This window comes from Mytilus edulis, chromosome 1, assembly GCF_963676685.1.
Source record: "Mytilus edulis chromosome 1, xbMytEdul2.2, whole genome shotgun sequence".
In the NCBI taxonomy this organism is placed as follows: Eukaryota; Metazoa; Mollusca; class Bivalvia; order Mytilida; family Mytilidae; genus Mytilus; species Mytilus edulis.
This window is the reverse complement of record NC_092344.1, coordinates 85,105,561-85,128,938: the sequence shown is the minus strand read 5'-3', so window position 1 is coordinate 85,128,938 and position 23,378 is coordinate 85,105,561. Positions and strand designations below refer to the sequence as shown.

General features: G+C 32.1%; 2 protein-coding genes across 2 annotated transcripts; one reads left to right on the top strand and one right to left on the bottom strand.

Moving 5' to 3' along the window:
* The first annotated feature begins 2,430 nt into the window (after nt 1–2,430).
* On the top strand, nt 2,431–6,357 carry LOC139492968 (insulin-like growth factor-binding protein 4). Its single transcript, XM_071281118.1, has 3 exons — nt 2,431–2,707; nt 5,058–5,195; nt 6,235–6,357. Coding segments are annotated over exons 1-3 (348 nt in total). The 5' UTR covers nt 2,431–2,498; the 3' UTR covers nt 6,236–6,357.
* A 6,236-nt stretch (nt 6,358–12,593) lies between these two features.
* Nucleotides 12,594–21,872, bottom strand: LOC139492957 (perlustrin-like protein). Its single transcript, XM_071281109.1, has 3 exons — nt 21,512–21,872; nt 15,281–15,376; nt 12,594–12,993 (listed from the first exon to the last, which is right to left on the bottom strand). Exons 1-3 carry the CDS (start codon nt 21,727–21,729, stop codon nt 12,933–12,935), a joined length of 375 nt encoding a protein of 124 aa, XP_071137210.1. The 5' UTR covers nt 21,730–21,872; the 3' UTR covers nt 12,594–12,932.
* Between the last annotated feature and the right edge of the window lie 1,506 nt (nt 21,873–23,378).

The following is a 23,378-nucleotide window of genomic DNA, read 5'->3' as shown; positions in this document are numbered from 1 at the left end:
AACTACAACTAGACTAAAAATCCACAAACGAATAATATACAGGGTACTGAAAAAAGTTTAAAAGTTGGAAAACATATAGTTATCATCATGCAATAAATTGGGTTAATTTTTTTAATTGTAATGTAAAAAGTCAAATCACAAAAATACTGAACTTCGAGGATAATTCAGAACGGAAAGTCCGTTAATCAAAAGGCAAAATCCAAAGCTCTTTGGGGAGTTTTTGTTTGTAACCTTGATTTGTGATATTAATCAATTGATGAAAATTCAATATCGATTAATAAAGTCAACAGAAGTATACCAGTGTTCTAAAGACAAATTGCTTTTGTGTAAATTTAAAGAGTGCATATGTATTTATTATTTTAGATGTACCTTTAGGGGTACTTTATTTAATTTGTTTGCTTAGAACTTGACAGAAATCGCGTTTAGAAATGAAATATGTATTTTCAAATATTATGTTTATTTGTCTTTAATGAAAATTAAAACTCTCTATGCACAACTTTTGCTTCTCTGAATATTGTATAGCCTGTTTTTTTTCAAATAAACGTGGAAAATTAAAAGTCTAATTGAATACTTATCAACCTTTTTAATCAGTTCGCATTTTCCTGACATGTGATATTCGAAGTCATCTGCTCTAGAAAAATTTCTTTAACATCAGATGCTTAGCCATGCGACAGACATTGTCAAATTAGGCGTAACGTCTTTAAGCGATGGTTGTAAAATCTTGTTCAGAAACTGTCTTTGAAATTGAAAATGAAATTGTGCGATTAATGGTAAGTCTTGCTAATGACAATTATATAGCAATCGTTTATCGAAGTCCGCAGAATTTCCATTTATTTTCTACATTGCAAATTTTTCTTTCAAATATGCTTGATTTTCAGATTAATCTGGCTCTAAATCATACGTCTATTGGAATTCTTATTGCAAATTTTGATGTCCAAGCTAAAAGTAATAATTGTATTCTTAAAAACACAAGTGTAAATAAGGCATACATTTTCTTATTACTGTTACCCTGAAAATGGGGATAGCTTTAAATGTATTGCATCAAGATAGAATTCCAGATTTAGTCAAAACCAAAAAAAAAAAAAAAAAAAAAAACCCTTGAAGTCAACATCAGCAAGATTGGTGTTTATACTAAACCATGTGGTGTAAAAAAAAATCCAACAATTTCTTGCACCCAACTTCCTATCCCCCAATTGAAAACCAAACAAATATGACGATTTAACAAAAGGCAGCTATATGTAGCTAGTCATTGGCAAGGTTCCTGACATGGGGCAGCAACATGAACTCGTTTAATTAATTCGTAAGGTATCATGTCTTCTAGAAAACATTGGCAACGATTTTGAAATAAGATACAATTAGTACCAAAAATGGTGAAACACACATTGTCTTTATTTTAGGAATATATTAGTAAGTGTTGTGTAGATGCATTTGTAATTGTTGTGTAAAGCAAAACGCTGTTCAAAGTGTCTCAATTTTGACATAAGGTGGTAGTGACATTATTATACTTTCTCCTTGTATATTTTGGAAAAATGAGATATCTTCAAACGAAGCTTGATATTAAATTTCAAGATGCTCTGATTCACTGTTCCTCCTTACAAATGTTACTGGAAATTTCATTTTACGGATAGAGGAAACTCAGTTGATTCTTCCTTTTGAGCATGGGTATAAATAAAGAAAGTGATACGTTACAAACCGATGTTTAATACTAGTAGATCTATAATACTTTTTCGAATTGAAGGTGCTAACAGATTCTCAACTATTAATGTGTGTATGTTCAATTATTCACTTTAGAGTAAACAGTTTGCTTTGAGAAGGTGTTTTTTTCTAATGGTCAATATACTTGGAATGCATGCTGTAAATGATTCTTACACATTTTGTGGTTTTTTAATGCAAATTTACGACATGATACGTTCGAATGACTAATTAACCATAAAATCGAAACATAGCGAAAGCTCGCGAATGAGTAAATTCTTACAAATACTTATTCCTTACATCTACTTAATTTTAATTTTGATGGATAGTTGTCTCATTGGCAATCATACCACATCTCCTTACTTTATATAGATGGGTACCATGTGCTGTATGCATGAAATATTTGCCGCTGGAAATTATAGTATTTATTGGAATTCCACTTGTCTTAAGGTTATACGATATAACTTTGTAACTATTGAGAATAATGTATCAGCAGGTAAATGTTAATGTTAAAAACAGGTCATACACCACGCACGTGTTTTTTTGTTGTTGTCATCCCTGCAAAACAAAATCTATTGGCCAAATTTGAATTTTACGTAATATATCTGTATTAAATCAATGCGGTGAATGTTTGTCTGTAATAAATGATAAGACTTTAAATGATCAGACTATTGCACCAAAAGATTTGATGAACTTTACACTTTTAAACAACTGGTATATATTACCGAGCACACATATTAGACGGCCTTACACTTAGGACCGTGCAGCATTTATCACTGAGTATTCAAATAGAACCGTGCAGCATTATGTCGAAATTAATAGTGACAGCAACTGTTTTGATTTTATCCATGATTCATATATCAATTGTTTATGGCGCTTCCTTACCGTGTGCCAATTGTGACAGTGTTCAATGCGGTCCGAGGCCACAGGGGTGTGAATTGGGCAAACTTCCATGTGGATGTTGTTATGTATGCCTACACAATGTTGGAGAAATTTGTGAAGCATTTGCACCAAGGTATTTTATGTGGATTACAATTATAACGTATGTAGATGGATAATTTAGAATGCACATGCGGACTAGATATTGTCCCTCGATCTGATTCAATGAAAACTTTGTTTGCAATGCACTTTTCGTAGAAAAGCGGCTATGAAATGGAAACAATTGTTTTCGTTAATTTTCAATAATAATCAATTCTATGATAACCCGAAATCTTTCTTACGTGTTAATTTGATTTTTTAAATCTTTTAACTTTAAAAACAGTTATAAAAACGAAACCAACACTTAATAAATTTCAAGCGTCTAAATCGCTTTTCTGGAATTTAATTTACCTTCATCAGGAACGCTTAAATCCAAAAATTTAAAAATCAAAAATGTATAATATATAGTCAACTTTGCCTGAGGAAGTTGACACCTTCAACTTCAAAATTCATTAAGGGGCAATTTTAGAAAGGTTTGTTATAAATCATGTGAGTATCGAAGTACTGATACTGAGCTGTTGATACCCTCGGTGACTGATAGTCTACCAGCAGAGGTATCGAGCCAGTGCTGCAAAAATGAAAACAGCACATCAAAAATTTCATGCGTCCGAAGAGTTTTCTTTATTTACATTCATCATCAGTAACCATGGTGTGTTGTTTTAAATGTTCTGTTCAGTACGGTTGATCCTATAAATAAGTCCGCAAATAGTGGGTTTTTTTTTTTCTTAAAAAAAATAAATATTACTTTCATCCGAAATACACTGACTATGCATAAGAATTATCTATCTTTCCTTGATTAAACGTTAATATTCTCATGATTTGTCAATGGTAAATCTATATATTTTCTACTATCTTTTTGGGGTTATCAAAGGTACCAATCAGCTTTACACAACGTTTTTGAGCATGGTGTCATATTATTACGAAAGGGTTTTGTATCATTTGGATAATTTCAGAAGTGATTTTTTTCTCACATAATAACAATGCAATATTTGTTGACCAATAACTGATTTATATATTTCAACCCTTTTTGTCTAGTCCTCCGAGTGAATCAAAATTATGTGGAAATGCATAACCCTTAAACTCAACTAAATTGTTGTGAGACTAAACAGTTTGCTTCGTTGTTTTAACGATTTGTTTTTATCAAATGTTTGAATAGCTATATTCGAATTTGCTCTTTAAAGATTTGTTTCTCATAAACATAACCTTCTAGTCTGCGACATTGTTGCAATATTTAATGCAGCCTCTTGTTTTATTTTTGTTTTTATTTTTTTCGTGATGATAATTTTTTTTTTTTCAAAAACAAACAAAAACAATACGTATTTCATTCACTTAAATACATGTAGATGATACAGTGTCTTTAAGGTTCAAAAAGGTACAACAAAATTAAATTTAAATCCGAATTTTCAGGATTATAAATATTTTAAAAATATAACCAAATACCATTTTAACAATAAATTTGAGAAATTCTTATTCTTTTATTTCAAATCAAGAATAAAAAAATTTAAAAAAGGTCTATGACATTTATGCATGTGGTGAATAAAGATCATTTGTTAAATTGAAAGAAGCATCCCTGAAAGCATTTTGCTAAAAAAATGTCCAGAAATATTTCAGCGTTCAAGTACATGCAGTAGTCAGTATTGTTTCATAGTTTTTCGAAATAGTTTTGTAAACAGTTTATATAAAAACAAATTAGTTTCTTGCTGTAATGAATGTGTAGGCTGGACCGATAATCATATAAAGGAATAAAAGTCCAAGGGACTTTAATTTTGTGTAAAGGTTATGAGTCAGTGGCATTTCTTTCTTGCAATTTAAATGTTCTTTGAGCTCCATGATTCCTTTCAGGTGCATTGCGCATAAACATATAACAATGAAATCTATATTTATATAGACTAAGTGTTTACCATTACGGCAGTAGTATTTGCACCAAAGTCGTACAGAGACGTGCATACATCCATGTCATTTGAACTCTGGTATATAGCTTTCTCATTGACAATCATATCACCTCTCCTTCTTTTTTAACAAAGGACAATTTCGATTTTTCCCGTATGTATCTTTTATCGTTGTCGAGTTATAAACCTGTAAGTAGCAAAATATGATAGAGTCTTGTTCGTGCAATTACTTGATAACGCTTTGGGTAAATCTGGTCAAATATAAATATATTGTTTTGGGGTCCATATTTGAAAATATCATTTTTATGCAGGAAAAAACGGTTTGCTGTCATCTGACTTTCTCTTATCGACAAAGCTAATGACGCGGAATGCACGAAAACTAGAAAAGAGAAGCAAAAACAAGTAAATGAAAACTATGTCTATGAAGGTTGCAATCCGTTTGTATTTTTTGTGCACTAGTAACACATTAACTAAGAGCCTCTATTCCATCTTTAACAGTTGTGCCACAGGTTTGAAATGTCTGACCCCAGCTGGACTTTATGACGGTCGTCCACCATGGTATCTCCCATACTTCAAAGGTGTTTGTGTTACTGACCCATCGCTTCAACTGGTACCAACATCAAGCACACAGCATTGGTATGTTTTCATTTTAAGATGTTTATATTTCTGTACAGCATATAATATCTTAAAGGTAACCAAATTGGCGTGGCTTCCATATTGGTTGGCAGAGAAAAAGTACGCTTTCATCTTAACGGTAATCAAATTGGGATGGTTTCTATATTGATTGGCTGAGAAAAAGTATACTTCCATCTTAAAGATAAACAAATTGAAGGGGTCTACATTTGACTGATGGGAGAACGCTTCCATTTTTATTCTAATAAATATGCTTAATTAATGACTGGAAAATATATTAAAAAAAAATGAAAAAGAATATGTGGTATGATTGACAATGAGGCAAATGACACAGATATTAACCATTATAGGTCAACGTACAGCCTTCAACAATGGGCGAAGCCCATACTGCTTTGAAAAACCCTATTTCACAGAAAAGAGTGAATACATTTTTCAAATATAATTACTTCTACTTTAAAATTCCATCTCGTCAGATACTCCGATTCTTGGTTTTTTTCACTAAACAAAATTTAAGGATCATAGCTTGAATTTATCGACGGGTTGAAATTAGACGACTTATGCGGAAAACACTATACAAAAATAAAAAGGATGCTCTAGCAAAAAGAATGTCAATGTTTTTTTCGTATTGCTATTTATCATTATTAAAGGGCACAATTTCCCACTGTATGTATAGTTATTATATTACATGATGCCAACATCACCAATCTGTAGGTTTTATAATTACAAAATTGAACTGTATCAAGTTGAAAACATATTATCTCACTCAATGTTGTCAGTTGTCGTACACCGAGACATCGAGTCACGTTTCACGTCAATGCCTCAACACTATGATACATTACTTGACGACTATATAACGTATAATCTAACAGCCAGAATTATAGAATTCTTCAAATCATGGACAGTTTTTAAAATTTTATCTCTTCTCATGCTTAAAACAGTTTTTCTTAATTGCATACATAAAAGAGAGAATAGTTATGCATGCACCTGTTTGACCGGAAACAAGTAATCGGTTATTACTAATTGCATTTTTATTTTATTTCAGAAAACAGATTTGTATGAAAGACTTGGCAATTTGTTGAAATATCTATTCAACCAGCACATTTTTTTTTTATATTCATTTAATTCGACTTTATCATCTATATACATCTGTCGATCACAAACAGAATTGTTACTTTTAATTTCGATAATGACTTTACAGTTTGTCTTTTTTCTCACAAAGAAAACAGAATTAGCAGAATTAAAAAAACACCCACCCCTGAAGAAGAAAAAAACCCAACAACCTTTAGAATACAGAAACGCAACAACCTTTAGAATACAGAAACCCAACAACTTTTAAAATACAGAAACCCAACAAAGGAGGACGAAAGATACCAAAGGAACAGTCAAACTCATAAATCTAAGACAAACTGACAACGCCATGGCTAAAAATAAAAAAGACAAACAAACAACAGCACACATGACACAACAGAGAAAACTAAAGAATAAACAACACGAACCCCACCAAAAAACTAGGGGTGATCTCAGGTGCTCCGGAAGGGTAAGCAGATCTTGCTCCACATGTGGCACCCGTCGTGTTGCTTATGTGATAATAAATCCGGTAAATAGTCTAATTCGGTAGGTCACATTCATGAAAGGGAAGGGAATTGTAGTTACGACGTAAGGAACATATCCGATATCATTTGTGAAACTGTTATTCCATAACGGTCAACCAACTCGTGATGGCGTCCGTAAAATTTACGAAGTGATGATTTCAACTTCACCATTTGGAACTCTTGGTTTAATAGCTTCCTTGTGAGCAGCAATCCTCTATCAAGAAAATCATGATACGAAATGCAAGCACGGGAATATCGTATCAATTGGGATATATATATACCCCGTATGCAGGTGCTGGTGGAAAGTTGCTACTTAGAAATGGAAAGTTCACAATTGGAAAGCTGATATCATCTCTTTTGTCGAAAAGTTTTGTTTTCAACCGACCCTCATTGTCAATTTCTAGATGTAAGTCAAGATATGAGGCCGACTTAACTGTATCTGTAGTATCCTTTATCTCTTAGTCTAGCTCGATGGGATAGATGCGTTCCACATAGTAACCACATTTTGAATTATTTAGAATACAGAAACAAATACAAGGACAATATCGTATAAAAATATGCAAAAGTGACCATTCCCAAAAGTAACCTATCAAAATGGGGGACACAACAACCATAAAACGATAACGGAATGTAAACTTAATATACTATTTTACAACAAAAAGTAACCATAAAACAATCTTTATTAATAGTAATGACAATTATAATTAAACAACAAAGAAAGTAGTTTTTATTAGTAATTGAGTTTTGTTTTCTTCTCAGTTCCATTGTTTTTGTTCTTTGAACTTCATCATATGGCTTTATATCTTTATATCTTCAATCATGTACAAAATAAGTGTATGCAAGAAAGGAGACGATGCATATAGGTCAATGAGAGAGCAGCACCACAATACCAAAGCAACAAACATTTAAGTCAATGAGACAGCAGCACCACACTACCAAAGCCAACAAACATTTAAGTCAATGAGACAGCAGCACCACAATACCAAAGCCAACAAACATTTAAATCAATGGGACAGCAGCACCACAATACCAAAGCCAACAAATATTTAAGTCAATGAGACAGCAGCACCACAATACCAAAGCCAACAAATATTTAAATCAATGAGACAGCAGCACCACAATACCAAAGCCAAAAAACATTTAAGCCAATGAGACAACAGCACCACAATACCAAAGCCAACAAACATTTAAAGTCAATGCTGTATTATAATCTCGTGTGATAAACATACGTACATTTTACCCTGATTTACTATTTCAAGTATTTTTATTTGGTTTTTAATTCTATTTCAAGTTTTAACCTCCAGAATTTAAAACAGTCACGAAAATTTGTTAATAAAAATTGCAAGATCATTATCTTGGATACATTTTGAGAAATTCCTAAACTGCTAACTTTTTTTCTCTTTGTAACTTCCTTTTTTACAAATCTGCAAAAACAAAAGGCATATAAAGAGGAAACTTATATGTATAATAATTCCTTATTACACCGGCATCATAGAGATGATATACACTGATTGTCATTATGCATTCTTCTGTGTATTTTTAATTTTGTTAGTCCATCGATTTGAGTGACAGAGAGAGTCGTGAGACTTCAAATACAAAGATTTTAATTTTGGCTTTCACATAAATACAATCATGTAAAGTACAATCCAAAGTAATTATGTTAGTTTGCACATATAATAGAAAAAAAAACAAAGGATATGGAGTATCCATCCACGACACAAAATCAGTTAGTGCACAACAACAACAACAAAAACCAAAAAAAGCAAAGGAGCAACCCTTACATTGCTGTTCTTCATCTCAATGTCACAGTGAGGCCTTCAATACGGAGCAAAATAAACCAATCTCACTGCAAATTTAAGACGGTCCCTACCACCGGCTTGAGCGGAATTCTTTGCAAAAATGATGTGGATAGAATTTGTTAGACATTTAGATTTAGATAAACTTGTTATAATGCGCACAAGCTACAGATATTTGAATTGATACACATTAATGTTACCCGGGCTCTACTTTTAATCTCCTGCTTGTATAAAAAAGAAAAATAATGATGTACAAATTTGCTAATCTAAAATCTACGACGGTACAGGTAAACCATTCGAAGTAAATATTTGGAAATTACCAGTCCAATGATATATATATTTTAGATATATATTTGATGTTTGAAAAATACAAAAAAATATTTAGTTTTTTTGTTATCTTCCTGTTACAAGTCAGATTTTGACAAAATTGCAGTAATGCTAATTGTCCTGACTGTTGTCAACAGATAAGAAGGAGATACAATTATCATATAACTGTGTTGATATCTCTCGGGGTTAATTTTGGTAATAGGGAAAGGCAAATGTTCAAGATACAGATGAGATGTTTTTTTGTTTTCAATCAGAGAAAAGTAATTTGTCTTGGGTTTTTGAATCCTTTCTGAATTCTGAAAACTTCTTAAAACAAGGCAATTCCAAATATTATAGCGTCTATGACACTATGATATAATTTGTTGCACTTGGGACAAACGTCAAAAACTGTGAAACACATTTAACTTTTTATTCTCTATTTTATTATATAATCAAAAGTGCAGGCAGCTTAATCATTCGACATTCTTGATACAACAGATTTATCATGCAGTTCTCTAATAAGATATCTGATAAGACGATAAGAAATACAATTACATGTACATTCCCTCACACCACACATACAAATGAATTGAATTTGACGAGTCGAGATACGGGGGGAAACGCTAAAGTTATTTAGAATAATAATGGGTAATTAATTTTAACTAAAAATTAATCCTAGCAGGTTTACATTATTCAATATTAAAAATTGAAGACAACTAATAACATTTCGTAACAGGTGTTTTTTTAACTGATATCAAATGAAAAACATAAACTTCTTTGCGAACGACACGTTTCTGGAATTACCGATATCATGACATGGAAAAGATGTAACTAAAGCAACAGCCAATATTATTATACTTGTATCATCTATAATATGTAATGAGTTCATTCAAAGTTACGTGTAAGAACTACATGTACGTGTATATTACAATACAGATAAAGGAAAGTGTTTGTCATGTATTAATCATTCTTGTACATGAAAACGTTAAAACCCGGTGCATTTGTTTGCACCTGTCCTAAGTAGGGAACCTGATGTTAAGTGGTTGTCGTTTATTTAAGTTGTTCATTTGTGTTTCTCGTATCTCGTTCTTTATATAGATTAGACCATTGGTTTTCCCGTTTTATTGGTTAAACACTTGTTATTTTGGTGCCCTTTATAGCTTGCTGTTCGGTGTTGGCCAAGGGCTCCATGTTGATTGCCGTACTTTGACTTATAATCATTCTAGTTCACTATTTTTTTTTACAAATTGTGACTTGGATAGAGAGTTGTCTCATTGACACTCACGAAGTTGTTTCATGGGCCATATTACCACATAACCTTATGTTTTATAATGCGATATTAATTATCATCTAAAAAGGGTTCTTCTTGAATACAACAGTTCGTCTTTGAAGTATAAGGATGTCTAAATCCTAACGACCGACAGTAAGCATAACCAGCTTTGTTCATGCACAAATTATAGGAGTGGACTAGATATTTATTTCTTAGATTATTATTGTAAAATCATAGATATTTCAAATGATAAGATTTGTCTTTTCTCTTCAGTTTGCTCTAAACTGGTCTCGTGAGGAGAGATGTCTCATAGGCAATCATAAGTAGTCACATGTTTTTTCCTTTTTATATTTAAAGGCAACATTAAAACCCAGGACAGACTGGCCTGGGCTAGTAAAATCCAAAAAAGGAAATTTACATCATGATTAAAACTAGCAAAACATTAAATGGAACTAGACAATCATAGGACGACAGGCTAATAGCTAAGGATAGGACAATTAAAAAACCCAATGGCCTGTATGTCTAGGTACTTTCATACGGAAAACAATCACGCCAGACGACAATAGTACATTTACTATGATCGATTTATTGATGTCTCTGCTCTACGCCAATCAGCGCAAACACGGCTAGTATATCTGACATGAGTCAGGAACATTTTGTTCAGTGGTTGTCGTTTGATGTGGTTCATACGTGTTTCTCGTGAATCGTTTTGTATATGGATTACACAGTTGGGTTTCCAGTGTAAATCGTTTCGGGGGTTTATAGCTTGTTGCTCAATGTGATCCAAAGCTCCGTATTGAAGGCCGTAATTTGGCCTATAATGGTTCACTTTTTACAAATTGTGACTTGGATGGAGAGATCATTAATACTCATACAACATCTTCTTATATCTATATATACTATTAAAATATTGCACAACATATGACAAGTTGAAAGGCAATTGTAACTAATGACAACCACTCGATAAAATGCCCTATATGTAGCTGATAAATTCATTTGAAAATACATAGGTCTTTCAAACCCATCCACGAAGGTAAATGAGATATGTTGCGCAATCATTTATTTGTTTTGATATTTTCAGTGTTCTTCAACTTCGTAATTGATTTGGTATTTTACTGTTTAGCTTTAAATAATGTGTTTAAAGTTGACGAAACGCAGGTGGGTATGACACATTAAAACACAAGAATGTTATCTTGGGCACGGTTTAGTTTACAAGCATTGTGTCGTTTCAAATGCTGGTTATCATTTTTGTCTCTAAATGTATCATGCACTAGCCCAGTAATGAAACGATGAGATCTATCTTGTGTTGACATGGAATATTATAGGTTCTACAATGTCCTTTAATTTTCTTAATTGACGCTTTAAGATTGTTGTTATGGACAGATCATTTAGAAATGTTGCGGGATTTGTAAACTTTACCTGGAAAAGTGATGTAACATTAGAACAAATCCGTAAAAATCAGTTAAAAAGGATTTGACCGAGAAGATACCAGTAGAAGGGGACGTAATTATTTTCCCCGCGTTTTTAGGAACTAATAACGTCGTGCTTACTATTTGATCCATAACTGTTACATGTCCTTCAAATCAATAGAACTTTATGGTTTCCATATACGGACTGTGTAAATAGAAACTATAAATACTGTGGATTCATTATTATTCACTTGATACCAATTTTCATGGTTTTCGTGGGAACAGGTGAACCACTAATCTAGATATTTAACGAATTACAAAATTGCTATTAGGTTGTATGCAGACTTTGGCAAAACCAGGAAATTACATATCTTCGGAAATGCAAGTTTTCCGGAATTCACGAAGACTGGTGCCCTGGAGAATAACTGAATTCACAGTACTGTCCTTTGAACAAATCAAAGAAAACTCAAGTTAAGAAAAAGTAGATTGTTGTTGTTTGTTGTTTGGAAATGTCTAGAAAATAATTCAGGCACAAAAGCAAATACCAATCATAGATACGTGTAGATTATGCAAAACAGGTCTACTCAGATGAAGGTTTAAATTGCAACTGCCACTGTGAAACAAGAGAATCTTCGATAAGGAAAGAATTGTTTGTCTTGCAGCAGGCCACATAACTATAAACCGTTATAATTGCAGAGACGCACAATAATTGAAACACAATCGACTGGGTATTGTATTCCCAAGCTAACAGGACATAACTGCGTATTCACATGTCCTCCTCAGCCAAACGGACGCCCCTTTTGATTACCACAAGATTAAAAAGACGCATTTTGACTCTTGACGTATGTTCAAAGCATCAATGCATCATATATAAAATCGATTAAAAAATACTTCCCAAAATCAATAAACAACCAACCTTAAATAGGTTTATCTACTATTGAAGACCGTATTTTGATTTATAATGGTTTACTTTTATAAACTGTGACTTGGATGGAGAGTTGTCCTATTGTCACTCATACAACACATTCTTATACCTTTATTTTTATTTAAATAATCTAAATGATTTTAGAATATTGCATTTTCTGCATGAATGTTAGAAAGCATGAACGAGGCAGATTAAATATGTATCACGATAAATCTAACACTGAAATAAATATGTATTCTTTTTCCTTCGTTCTTTCTTTCTTTCTTTTTTCTTTATTTGTGCCTTCCCAATCGCCTGCTAAAATCATTTGCATACCGTATTCTCTTTTTTTTCACCATTCATTTGTATTGTTTAGAACAGAGTCTGAATCTATCATAACACGTGAATTCAGTTTTAAATAAACGAATCTGCTGCGACAAAACAAGCAATTGTACAAGTGTTTTCATATTCTTATCTTTCTCTCGGTGATATCTGTATTTTCAACCACCACAGGACTCATGACCCTGAAAATTGATTAAAATTAACACACGAATGAATATATAATACTAGTATGTAGAGCGTAGGATTTTATAATTAATGAACAAACACATTTTGAAGGCCCCCTTAATTTTCCAAAAAAAATTCTATTTGTGGAAATTTAATGGTTTAAATTATAACTGCATGATACAATAGGTCCACATGTGTACATATGATTATAACTGATGACAAACAAGTTTAATAAGGTAAATGATTTAGTAGTATTATCAACAAAAGTATTGCGTTGGTCCACGCTGTTATGCAAATGATTCTAAGTAACATTTTAGTTTTGTACGATGTAGACTGAAATGAATTGATGATGTTCAAAGCAGTTTTAGAATTTTACATAAATGTATAAGGGCAATGGTAACCTACAATAATTCAAAGTTTCTATCATATTGCTTTAGAAAAGTCGTCTTATAGCAACGATAGATAAATCACTTCTAGACTGGACAAAAACTGAGCTACTGCTAATGACGGAACATTAATTTTCCTATTAAAAAAGATTTGGGGAAATTTGTGTTTCATTATTAAAGATTGCCAAGATTCTTTATTTATATATATGTTCAACTCCATACTGGTAATGGTTAAACACCAACACATATCACCTGTTTCTTTTTTTTGTTTTTTTTTTTTGTTCGTAATAACTGTATGTTACTAAGTACAAAACGATGTCAAGTAAATCTATAATAAATATGATGAAAAATGCTGCTAGACATGGCGTAAACTATCAGTGAGACAATCACACAATTAGAATTACACATTAAGTCTGGAGAAATATCTATTATAATATTATCAGGGACGTATAGTCGTGCGCTTTAATGGTATCAATATGTCAACATTTTAAAATTTATGTTTCTTCGTTCATCTTTTTTTTTTGGATTAAAGTCATTTCAGTGTAAGCCAATTGAGAAGTTTTCTTTGGATAGAAAAACATGTTTTTATAGTCTACAGTGTAAATATTATCTTACCAGATATATCGATATCATATTCCATGTCTTTATAAGTTTGTTGATCTAATTTATTGGGTCTAGTTTCATAAATCCAATATAAAAATAATATGTCAGTGTATAAAATAAAATTGAGAAAGGAAATGGTGAATATGTCAAAGCGACAACCACCCGACCACAGAGCAAACAACAGCCGAAGGCAACCAATGGGTCTTCAATGTATGTTTGCCAGTGAGACAACTCTCTACCAAAGATCAGACCAAATATAGGCCACCATAATACCACCGTCAACAATGAATAAAACCAATACACCAAGCTAGAAAAGGTCCCGAAATAACAAGTGTGGAACAATTCTAACGAGAAAACTACCGGCTAGTTAATGTACAAATAAAAGTAATATCATATTTGAAGCAACAAACGACAACTGAATTAAGGACTTTGGACAGACACATATACATGATAAAGGATGTGGCGTGTTTGTACATTTTAATGGCCTAGGCGCAAACCTCTTTCCTTTTAGCCAGGATCGGAGGTGCAAAATCACAACATAATAAAAAAAATAAACAAATCAATAAACAAAAAAATAAATACTATAATAAACGACACCCACACAATTTCAGGCTCATAGCACAATTATACATTCCCGTAAAACAAATTTTTTTGCGTGTGAGGCTAAAAGTGTTCCCTTAAAAAAATGAATTCGACCCTCATTTAATGCATTGTATGGTATTTCTAAGACCACCTGCCTAACTTGCATGTTCAATTTGCCAAGTCCGTCCAAATAACATTGAAAGGACTGCGTTTTCAAGAATGAAGCATAGCAAACTTGATATGCTTATTCTTTCAGTACATCGATATCGTGTGTTGACTTTTTCATGGTATAGTAATCGTTTAATGCATTCATTTTTTAAAGCCTGTGTAAACTTTTTGTAAAAAGGCTGATATTATATGCGTCAAAAGCAGAAATAACGAACAAATAGTTAAATACTTGTGCATACATGTAGTATGTCAAAATGCCAAAAGTATTGTAAAAATGAAAACCATGTTTAAATAAATGCATTTACCGAACTAAACTGTTTCGTTATTTATATCCAAACCATATTTTTGAGTACCATCTTATTTCAATGTGGATTTAAATTACGTCTTTAAAAAGAAGAAAATAGACTAATAACCTTTTCTTGATTAAAGTATCAAAAAGTAGAGATACGGTTTGTACATGTCATGGTACAATAGTCCCTACGTTAACTATGTGAGAATCTCCATTGTGATTATTTTTTTAGCAATGTCAATCCAAGTCCATGTTTACAAAAGCAGTTTTACTTACACATTCTGACAGAAGCCAACATAATCTTTCAAACTATGATGTACTATTTTCAGTGCTTCTCCTTTTGAATTTACACACATTAATCCATCTGCACACCTATAAATAGAAATTTATTACCAATTATCAATCAATAAAATTGAGAATGGAAATGGGGAATGTGCCAAAGAGACAACAACCCGACCATAGAAAAAACAATAGCAGAAGGTCACCAATAGGTCTTCAATGCAGCGAGAAATTCCCGCACCCGGAGGCGTCCCCCAACCGGCCCCTAAACAAATATATACTAGTTCAGTGATAATGAACGCCATACTAATTTCCAAATTGTACACAAGAAACTAAAATTAAAATAATACAAGACTAACAAAGGCCAGGGGCTCCTGACTTGGGACAGGCGCAAAAATGCGGCGGGGTTAAATATGTTTGTGAGATCTCAACCCTCCCCCTATACCTCTAGCCAATGTAGAAAAGTAAACGCATAACAATACGCACATTAAAATTCAGTTCAAGAGAAATCCGAGTCTGATGTCAGAAGATGTAACCAAAGAAAATAAACAAAATGACAATAATACATAAATAACAACAGACTACTAGCAGTTAACTGACATGCCAGCTCCAGACTTCAATTAAACTGACTGAAAGATTATGATTTCATCATATGAACATCAGGCACAATCCTTCCCGTTAGGGGTTAAGTATCATACCATCATAACATATATGAGAAGAACATAACCCGTGTCATGCCAACAACTGGTTTTTGAATAATTGTGTTCAGTTCCGATGCAAAGACCCTATAAGTGAATCAATATTAACGCCAAAATATGCAATCTTTAATGACCTGACAACAGTATCGTAACTATATCCCTTCTTAATAAGTCTATTCAAAGGTTTTGTTAGTTTTTGAGGTGAATACTGACACCTTTGTGCTTTATAAAGAATATTTCCATAAAAAATTCGATGTGAAATACCTGAACGTATAAGAAGTCTGCATGTTGAGCTATATTTACGAATGATGTCCTTATACCGATGATAAAATTTAGTAAATGTTTTGACTAGTTTGTGATATCGAAAACCCTGGTGTAATAATTTTTCAGTAATACATAAATTTCTCTCGTTAAAATCTAAAACATTGTTACATACACGAGCGAATCGTACAAGTTGAGATATATAAACACCGTAAGATGGTGACAAGGGAACGTCACCATCTAAAAATGGATAATTAACGATAGGAAATGAAAAATCATCTCTTTTATCCTAAATTTTAGTATTCAGCTTTCCGTTAGTGATATAGATATCAAGATCGAGGAAAGGGCAGTGGTCATTGTTAGTATTAGATTTATTCAAAATAAGTTCAACAGGATAAATTTCTTTAATATACATACTGAAGTCGTCATTATTGAGAGCCAAAATATCATCCAAATATCTAAAAGTATTATTAAATTTGTTTATCAGATGTTGTTTCGAAGGGTCTTTGCTTATTTTTGTCATAAATTGTAACTCATTGCAATACAAAAACAGTTCCGCAATAAGTGGTGCACAGTTAGTCCCCATTGGAATTCCGATAATCTGACGATATACGGTATCCCCAAAGCGAACAAAAATGTTATCTAGTAAAAATTCAAGGGCATATATAGTATCAAAGCATGTCCAATTGACATAGTTTTTTTGTTTATTGCTACTAAAAAATGACCTCAAAGAGTTTGAACATATATATTCACATTCTGACTTTTTAAATGCCCATTTAATTAGGTGTGTGAGTTTTTTCTTAATGAGAATGTGAGGTAATGTGGAAACTAGTCAAAACATTTACTAAATTTTATCATCGGTATAAAGACATCATTCGTAAATATAGCTCAACATGCAGACTTCTAATACGTTCAGGTATTTCACATCCAATTTTTTATGGTAATATTCTTTATAAAGCACAAAGGTGTCAGTATTCACCTCAGAAACTTACAAAACCTTTGAATAGACTTATTAAGAAGGGATATAATTACGATACTGTTGTCAAGTCATTAAAGATTGCATATTTTGGCGTTAATATTGAGTCACTGATAAGGTCTTTGCATCGGAACTAAACACATTTATTCTAAAAACAGTTGTTGGCATGACACGGGTTATGTTCTTCTCATATATGTTATGATGGTATGATACTAAACCCCTAACGGGAAGGATTGTGCCTGATGTTCATATGATGAAATCATAATCTTTCAGTCAGTTTAATTGAAGTCTGGAGCTGGCATGTCAGTTAACTGCTAGTAGTCTGTTGTTATTTATGTATTATTGTCATTTTGTTTATTTTCTTTGGTTACATCTTCTGACATCAGACTCGGATTTCTCTTGAACTGAATTTTAATGTGCGTATTGTTATGCGTTTACTTTACTACATTGGTTAGAGGTATAGGGGGAGGGTTGAGATCTCACAAACATGTTTAACCCCGCCGCATTTTTGCGCCTGTCCCAAGTCAGGAGCCTCTGGCCTTTGTTAGTCTTGTATTATTTTAATTTTAGTTTCTTGTGTACAATTTGGAAATTAGTATGGCGTTCATTATCACTGGACAAGTATATATTTGTTTAGGGGCCAGCTGAAGGACGCCTCCGGGTGCGGGAATTGCTCGCTACATTGAAGACCTGTTGGTGACCTTCTGCTGTTGTTTTTTATTTGGTCGGGTTGTTGTCTCTTTGACACATTCCCCATTTCCATTCTCAATTTTATACAGGGTAGAAAAATCAAAACTTTGAACAGATTTAAAATCACCAATATAAGCATGCAATTTATCAAGTACTTCCAACGAGTTCTTGTCACTCCAAAAGTAATTAATTCCACTATTTTCGAAGGCCTTATTTGAACAATTTATTATCAGGTTTTTAATTGTACCAAGTGTGCTGGTAAGAAGAATACACAATTTAGTAGTGGAACAATGGCTTGAAGACGAAATAAATCTATATTTGTAAGGTGTTTTGTGTAGCTTCGGAAGCCAGTACATAGTTGGGACTTTCATTGTATTTGGCTCTGCTTGTAAAGCGGTAGCTAAAAGTTTATGTTTGTTACAGATGTCGTTTTCTGAAAATGGAGTCAGTTGGAATGTTGGTGAATTGGTGATTTCTTTTTTCAGAACCTCAATGTAAAATTTACGTCAAACAATACTAATATTATTAGCAGCTTTATCGGCCGGGACAAAAACAAATTTCTTGGCTAGTAGTTTGAATTTATTAAAGCTTTTATACTAATTACCAGGTTTTTATATACAACTCAATGGTGACACTTGCTTCTGTTTACATTTTGAAAATATCACACATGATATACATGTATTATTACATTAAAGCAGGAATCATTTACCCTGTCGAAGCCGCAGTTCCTGGTGGTGCATTGCCTCAGATTTTGTTAAGTGAGTCTTCATTTAAACCACTAAAGCACACCTAATGTTACTGTTTATGCCGAGCTTGGCAGATATCGAATATCAATTAAGGCAAAGTTCGTATGATACATTTTTGGGGCAGATTATTAAATTTATGATAAAAAAAATAAAATTAAATATCTTGTCTACTATATAAACTTGTATTCATGAATTTTCCTATTTATGGATACCAACACCAGTGGCTAGTATATATATAAAAACATCTAGACATCTATGGAATTAATGTCAAACATATGGCATATTCTATTTGCTGATAAATTGGTATCAAAAACTGTTGAGCAAAAACAACAAGATCAATACAAACAGTCGTGGTTGTCATATATAAATGGTTCACCAAAGCGGTTATGCCAATGAAGTACTGGTATTAGGAAATTAAGTTTGAGAAATATTTTAACATTTATTCAACAAGTCATTCGTACACACTGTGTAAATTTAAATCAAAGAACTGAAGTACTGAACATCGATTCGGATGATCGCAAGTTCTTGTGGATGGTCAAAAGCACTTGTCACAGAAAACAAAATCACATCTCTATACCTGAAACTGAGGTTAATATGCAGAGATAACAAAAAATCTGAGACAAGTTCGTACATTGATGATGAATAAATGACAGGAAAATCATCTCACCGTAATAACTATTATATTGTAGTGATACAAATCAGTATACAATGGTTAAAATTTTGTTGTTATATATTATATTAATATAACAGTTACATGTATATATAATTTTCATCAATTAACTTGTATATCGTTCTATTATGTTATTCTAATAATAGTGCAGTGCAAGTGCATGGTGGACACTCTTCTGTAAAAATTCGATTTTTCTAAAAGATTGGATATGAGTAGGCATTCATATTTTCACGCAAAAAAAATCTTACATACAGAGTTACCGGTCCTTGCCGGGATTGTCGCAAAACGTTCCTGAGATATTCTTCCGCATGCTTTAACACATTTTATTGGTACGTGTGCATAGATATTATCAATGATTTTTTACTTATATATATATATATATAGGTGTAAAAAATAATTTTCACATGTGCAGATATATATATTCATTAAATAAAATAATAAAATAAGTAAAAAGTTAACAGTTAACAGTTCCATTCTATCGATTTGATTTCATCCTTCCATTGGGACTCTTCAGGATAACTTCAATGGAAGGATGAAATCGATAGAATGGAGTTATCCTGAAGAGTCCCAATGGAAGGATGAAATCGATAGAATGGAACTGTTAACTTTTTACTTATTTTATTATTTTATTTAATGAATAAATATATATATATATATATATATATATATATATATATATATATATATATATATATATATATATATATATATATCTAATGAAAATATTTTCATATTATTAATTCATATTCTAAACAAAAATATTTTTATCAGTATTCATTGAAGAGATGTATTTACAACAAACGATAAGGAATGTTATTTTGTACTCTTTAATGTTCGCGTATTTATTATGTTTATAGATCGGTTACAAACCCTAAACGAATGTTACGTAATGGAAATCTAGGCGATAGCAATACATCGAAATACCCTCACGGTCATCGCGATGTAAAAAGGTAGTCATCGATTTTTAGTTGAGACAGGAAGATGGTACTTCTAGAGACGGTAGAGTATGTAACTAGTGTGACTCAACTGACATTGGTAACGAATACCACTTCCTTACTACTTGTAAAATAGAAGTAAGAGTAGAAAGAACAAAATTATTTAAATGTACCGTGCTCTGTAATTTTGTATTTAGTTTATGAGAATGAAAGATTCATTAATTCATAATGAATGTCTTTTTAATGAAAACAACCATTCTTATTAAAGTAGATTGTTGGGTGGATTGATAGATTATTGTTTCACAGCGAAAAATAAAAACTATATGTATGTTAGGGCAAAAGCATGTTATAGAGCTATGTCTATGAATACTGAAGATTCAAGAAAAAAGAGTGTTATAAAACTTTTAATACAAATGGGATCGTCATATAACTTTTAATTGTTAAAGCACTCGATTGACATGTAAATGGAAGTATAATTTATTTCTGACAACGGACAATTAGACAAAGAGTCATTGAAACTTGTCCTTATCCTATAATAAGTATTGTTCTAACTATAAATATAGTGTTATTCTAAAGAATGTCGACTTTATTAGGGTAATGATCTAATTGTCCATTAACAGACTATTATTTCCCACACAGATTTCGATTTCTTTGTTCTGATACCTTTACGCATAATTTATCTTTCTGCCATATGGTCGGTTCAATATTCAAATGAAATACATCCGTCTGTTTAAATACACTCCTTTAGAAAAGTTGAACAAGGACTCGAAAACTGAAAACAAAGGTGTCAATGGTTTGTACAAACAATGCTTCGAACAAAGAAACAACTATTTATAAAAAGGAATAAGAGATATATACATTTATGTATGCAGAGAAATTCAAAAGGACTGTTAAGAGTAAAATAAAAAAAATACTGAACATCGAGTCCCTAATCAAATGGCAAAATCAAAAGCTCAAACACATCAAACGAATGGATGACAACTGTAACATTCCTAACTTAGTACATGCATTTTCTTATTCCCCAAAAATGAGGCTGAGGAAGCCGTGTCTGTTTTTTTCTGTAATCTCTAGTTCTGTGTAATATATTAATGGAACCCAATTAGAAAAGTTTCGATTGTTAATGGAAAGAACATCATACATTTTGTACATGTATCTGGATTTGACATTTAAAGACCTGACTTCTTCGATTATCTTGTTTTTGACAAGTGTCTGAAGGAACCCCTTATAGCTTGTTATGAAATAAGTTGCTTACCTGGGAGTCTCTGCACTACATTGCTCGTCTAGATTTAAAGCACACTCATCACAGCATCCACAAAATCTCCGAACAACTTCACAATTCGTGTCCATTAAAACCGGACATGGGTGATGTTTCAAGAAATGTCGACACTTATTATGACATCTATGACACTTAGCATCTTCTAACAAAAATAGTATTAGTATCATAACATATATAGTCGTGTATGTTTTCATCTTTATCCTTCAATTATATAATGTAAACGAACAATGCAGTAAACAATAGCAATTACCAAAATAAACCCTTATATACGTTATGCATCTGTGCATCAGTTGCACAAAGTCTGCAGTGATAAAGCTTGTTAAGCAAATGATTTTTGCACTGACTCATCTTGTTTGTTACCTAACCGAATTTCTGTTCACACGTTTATTCAACGGGGGTCAAATGCAACGAGTTACGTAATGTAGTATTATGAAACTATATATTTGATATGCGTGTAAATATCAAAACCACACAAACATCCATTTGTCAATTCAATTGAAATCAATTTATAAATTCTTTCAATAAACTAAGCTCTAATGGTATTTACATAATATTCTCATTTTTTGCTTAATATCCAGATCCATGGACAACAAGGAATTTCGAGCTTTCTCTCTTCTATTTTATAGTGAGAAAGTCAAACTGTTATGTAATTAATCAATTTCCAAAAGTTTATTTTTTTGGAATATATTTTAGAGTGACTGGTGTCGATTAATGGTGGATAACAAAAATGACCACAAAAAGCACTTCCTAATCTGTTTGGTTTATATAATATAAAATTAAGGAGATGTGGTAGGATTGCAAATGAATCAACTATCAACAAAGTTTTAAAGTTTAAATGAAGTGGATATAATTTAAGCGATTATAGGCAATCGTGCTGCCTTCAATATATGTGCTTGTTTATCCAAGCTTGCTCGTCAATGCTCGTACTATCATTTAATCACCGATTTGTCTTGCTTTAATTTTAAACTTTATAGAAAAAGAGCATATGTTTTTTTTTTGTCAATGTATGCTTTAAAGCTAAGAAACGTTTCTTTCATGTAATACTTTTGCTCATTTTTATAAGGCATTTTCATATTTATAATTGTTCCTTGCATCAAACGTTAGCGATACATTATTTTGAATCAAATAGAAAAGGACCGATTTTGGCCTTAAATTTCAGGTTCATTTGACGAAAGATTTTGACCACTTTTTAAACACTTAAAAGTCTATTTCTTTTGAATCAATTAGTTTATGTGAAAGATTTTAACTGATTTAGTCATTAAAAATGATCCGATTCAAGCTCAAATATGAAAAATCTACCAAATATGCGAAAAAATGTCACTTTTCAGATGGTTTTTGTCAAAAATGAAAGTGGCCGCATCCGTGTTCATCCTCAACCTTTATATATGTAATGTATTATCATAAAATACAACTAACATTTCAATATTAAGGATGAACACGAACGCGGCCACTTTCGTTTTACACGAAAACCGTTTAAAATTTAACTAAAATGCTAGAATTGTGAAGATTTCAGTAATTTAGCATGATTTAATGGTGCTAGTACCCGATATATGTGCATTGTATTGTCAAAAAGAGCCCATATTTATGTAGCAGAAGCATTCTACTGTCCAATAAACCACTAAAAGTTTACATTTCAACAATTTTGTAAAACTGCTATATTTTGGGGCCGAAAAGGGGTCTTACTGGACCTACTCCTTTCAGAAATTTTTATTTGCTCCAAATGGATCTTTCTCGTTCTTAAATACCCATTTAGAGGTTACACATACAAATAGACTTTCATTGTTAAGGTTTTTAACGATATTAGATAACGAGCATAATAATTATCTTCGGCAGAAATGTTTGT

What these genes read in the sequence shown, in the direction of transcription:
- LOC139492968 (XM_071281118.1), top strand. Translation starts at nt 2,499, where the DNA reads ATGTCGAAATTAATAGTGACAGCAACTGTTTTGATTTTATCCATGATT. An exon ending in TGTGAAGCATTTGCACCAAG is followed by an intron (nt 2,708 to 5,057) that starts GTATTTTATGTG and finishes CATCTTTAACAG; the next exon opens with TTGTGCCACAGGTTTGAAAT.
- LOC139492957 (XM_071281109.1), bottom strand. Translation starts at nt 21,729, where the DNA reads ATGAAAACATACACGACTATATATGTTATGATACTAATACTATTTTTG. An exon ending in TGTAGTGCAGAGACTCCCAG is followed by an intron (nt 15,377 to 21,511) that starts GTAAGCAACTTA and finishes TTCTATTTATAG; the next exon opens with GTGTGCAGATGGATTAATGT. An exon ending in GTTGGCTTCTGTCAGAATGT is followed by an intron (nt 12,994 to 15,280) that starts GTAAGTAAAACT and finishes ATCAATTTTCAG; the next exon opens with GGTCATGAGTCCTGTGGTGG.